The 3,260-nt window shown below is 47.3% G+C and overlaps 1 protein-coding gene across 14 annotated transcripts in view; it reads left to right on the top strand.

Annotated features, from left to right (window-relative positions):
* Window positions 1–3,260, top strand: part of cask (calcium/calmodulin dependent serine protein kinase) — a 111,853-nt gene that overhangs the window by 97,270 nt on the left and 11,323 nt on the right. For all 14 annotated transcript variants that reach the window (XM_022767343.1, XM_022767340.1, XM_022767344.1 and 11 more), the window contains one exon: window positions 765–800. In XM_022767343.1, the coding sequence (XP_022623064.1) occupies window positions 765–800 (36 nt within the window). The remainder of the gene's footprint in view (window positions 1–764; window positions 801–3,260) is intronic.

The following is a 3,260-nucleotide window of genomic DNA, read 5'->3' as shown; positions in this document are numbered from 1 at the left end:
CAGGCCCCCCCCACCCCCCTCCCTCCGGTGCGTCTCATCTGTCACGTTGATGTGTCATGTGTCCGTCAGTTGATCCGTTTGTCCGTGTAGATGTCCGTCTCTCATGGGTTGTGTGTGTTTGTTTTTATTTTGACTTGTGACTGTGACAGTAGCATTATTAGCATTAGCATTAGCAGTAGCATTAGCATTAGCAGTAGGTGGGTCATCCTGCACTGATCTCCTGACTCGATCCCGTGTCATTCTCCCTGGTCATCTGTTTGAGCCAAAGGCCCCGTGTCCGATATCTCAGTTAACAAATTGGTGTGCCGCCTCGTGACGCCTGCTACGTGCTGCTACACAACACGCTGGGCCTCCTGTGGTTGCCGTGGCGCCGGGGGAAACACACACACTCTCTCCCTCTCTGCTTCACACTAAACCTTACGGGGTTGTGCAGCTTCCTCCTGTTCCTCCGGACAGACTCTGATGCCGTGGTCGTGCTGATGCTGATGCTGATGCTGATGCTGACGCTGACGCTGACGCTGATGCTGATGCTGATGCTGATGCTGCAGCTGCTTCGCTCGCTCTGTGCTTGCTTGGTCGCTCCACAGCCGGATCTGCTTTAACAGATGGGAGTCGCTCTCCTCTCCTCCCCACCTCTCCTCTCTCTGTCTGTCTGTGTGTTTTTTGTTGCAGATGAATGTGCATGCTTCTCCTCTCGGTCTGAGTCCAGTGTTTCTATCTCGTTTAACCTCGTCTCTCTGTCATCAACGCTTTGTTTCCCACAGGACCTGCCCTCCACCATCCAGCCCAAAGGTCGACAGGTGAATAAAGATCTTACTCGCTCACCTGCACTTACACTGTACGACGCTTGCACCCCTCCACCCCCCCACCCCCCCTTATACACAAGTGTGTGTCTTGATTTCTCCCCAACCCTCTTCTCTGCTTCACTCAGTACAAACTGGATTCATTCACAAGATGCTGTTTTGTTTAGACGGTGACCGGCCGACCTCTGACCTCTGACCTCTGACCTCTTTTTAAACTGTTAAAGAAGAAATATTAGATTCTGGGCCGCTGCAGCTGTTCGGCTCCCGTCAGACACACAGATGCTTCTGGGTTCAGATGAAGCTTTTATTGATTTTATTCAAGAACAAATCTGAACAGTCAGAACGGTTTTAATGAAAATGAAACAGTGTGTGTGTGTGTGTGTGTGTGTGTGTGTGTGTGTGTCTGTGTGTGTCTGGTCGGTGAAGTAAAGTAGATCCAGACCAGCAACAACAACAACAACACACACGTCTTTGTGATCCCTCTCTCCTCACCTGTTCTCTCTAACAACCACACCTCCCCTTTTATATCACTGTATGAGGTCACGAACTCGTCACACAGCAGAGCTCACCTGGAGAAATCAGTGTAGTCTTTCAGTAGAGGTTTGCAAATCAGAAAGAGAGACCTGATCCACCGGAGACAGAGTTTAGATGTAGATTTGGAGTCTGGTGACAAACAGCACCTTTTCTTTTTTTAAATTATCCTTATTATCATCATTTGGCCATGACTCCTTTATTTGACAGAGGGAAGGGGACCGCTCAGCCGTCGGGTCGCCCCACAAACAGAGCACCTTTCTGGGCAGAACAGAACTCCTCTGCCGTGAACAGAGTCCCAGTATTTCCCCGTCAACATGTCCTCAGAGTCAGTTAGCTTTAGCACCTAACGACCAATCACCGCTCCCCACTGGGTTTCAGTTTTTAGTCTAAATGATTTGACTTTACATGTGTTCTGTCTCAGAGTTTACCAGAGTGAGTCCCACAGTCCGTTCAGCAGCCTCCATTAAAGACTTAGAGGCACAGTTTAGTTTAGCATGCCACAGTGAGATAACAGCAGCAGCAGGATGATTCTCCACCTGTGCTCTGGTATCAGATACTGACACGCTGACCCGCTGCGATAGGACGGGTCTCTACTTTTGACCCAGTTTGACTGAATGTGATTTGGATCCGTCCAGAGTCCGGGATCAGGTCTCAGGTTACAGGATCTAAAGTGAGTGAGCGCTGCTGTGTGATGTCTGACTTCCTTTACTTTAACTGTGTGTGTGGTAATAATGGCACAGGCATTGTTGCTAGAGTTCACCCCCTAACCACTGATCCCAGGTCAGACATGACCTCAGGCCGCCGACACACGGCTGTGAGAGCAGGAGTTATGGGAAACCTCGACCTCCATAACAACCCTCCATAACCGCCATCTCATCCCGTCACAGCGTGTTTGTGTGTGTGTGTGTGTGTGTGTGTGTGTGAGCAGCTTCCTCACACTTCACCCAACATCACACAGAAACAAGATGTCTCCCTCTTAATGCTGGGAGATCCGGGCTGAGGTCGAAACAGAAGAAGAAGAGTCAAACTGAGTGAAATGATCTGAAGTATCTGAGCAGCATCACGATGATCAGGGCTAAGGAAAGGAGCTTCACTGCTTCCTGTCTTGTCTCCTTTAGCAAAGAGGAAACACTGGAGCTTCCTTTACCAAAGGAAAGGAGAAATGCCGTCCCACAATTCTTCGAGGCCACATTTAAAGCGACGCACCGTTGTAGTTTCACCACAGGAAATGTAGAAACAACAGAGCAGCTGTTTGATGTCTGATCGACTGAAATCACATAAATATAGATTCATTCTCTTTAAATCCGTCATGAAGAACAAGCAGGATATATTTCTAGTCAACAATATGATCATCAGAACTAAATACTTCAGTCTACACATAAATGTTGTTTCACTAAAGCACCAAAAATGAATTTCTCTACTTCACAAATCTAAAGAAATATCAGGAAACTACAAACTTCTGTCTGAATATAATTTATTCTGACCTCTTGCTCAGTTCATAATTTGTATTTACTTATTATTTTAATGGCTGAAGTTTCGTCTTATTTCAACGTTTCAGTCCAGTTTGTTTTTGTGGTTAAAGGAGGATTTATCGTCCTGGTGTTAGTTAGATAAAGTTAGTTAAAAGAAGCTCAGTCTAAGTGCAGTCAGATTTTTTTCCTGATGAATTCTCCTTCACATCTTTGACCTCATGACGTTTTCCGTGGAGGTGGAGGAGAAGAGGTGAGAGAGGAGGGTATTTATTCTCTTCGACCTCAGCCCAGGTGTCGGTGGTTGTAGATCCGACCAGCAGAGGGCAGCAGAGTCCACAGCCGACTCACCTTTTAACTGTCTCATAGTCTGATATATTTTAAATACTTCCAAACAAAGGGGAAGCAGTTGTACCTCACCCTCGTCCTCTCTCACCACCATCGACCCCCCCCC

The sequence above is a fragment of the Seriola dumerili genome, unplaced genomic scaffold (assembly GCF_002260705.1).
Source record: "Seriola dumerili isolate Sdu_G_001 unplaced genomic scaffold, Sdu_1.0 BDQW01001125.1, whole genome shotgun sequence".
Lineage (NCBI taxonomy): Eukaryota > Metazoa > Chordata > Actinopteri > Carangiformes > Carangidae > Seriola > Seriola dumerili.
Note: the sequence above shows the minus strand (reverse complement) of the source record. Positions and strands in the feature narration are given on the sequence as shown.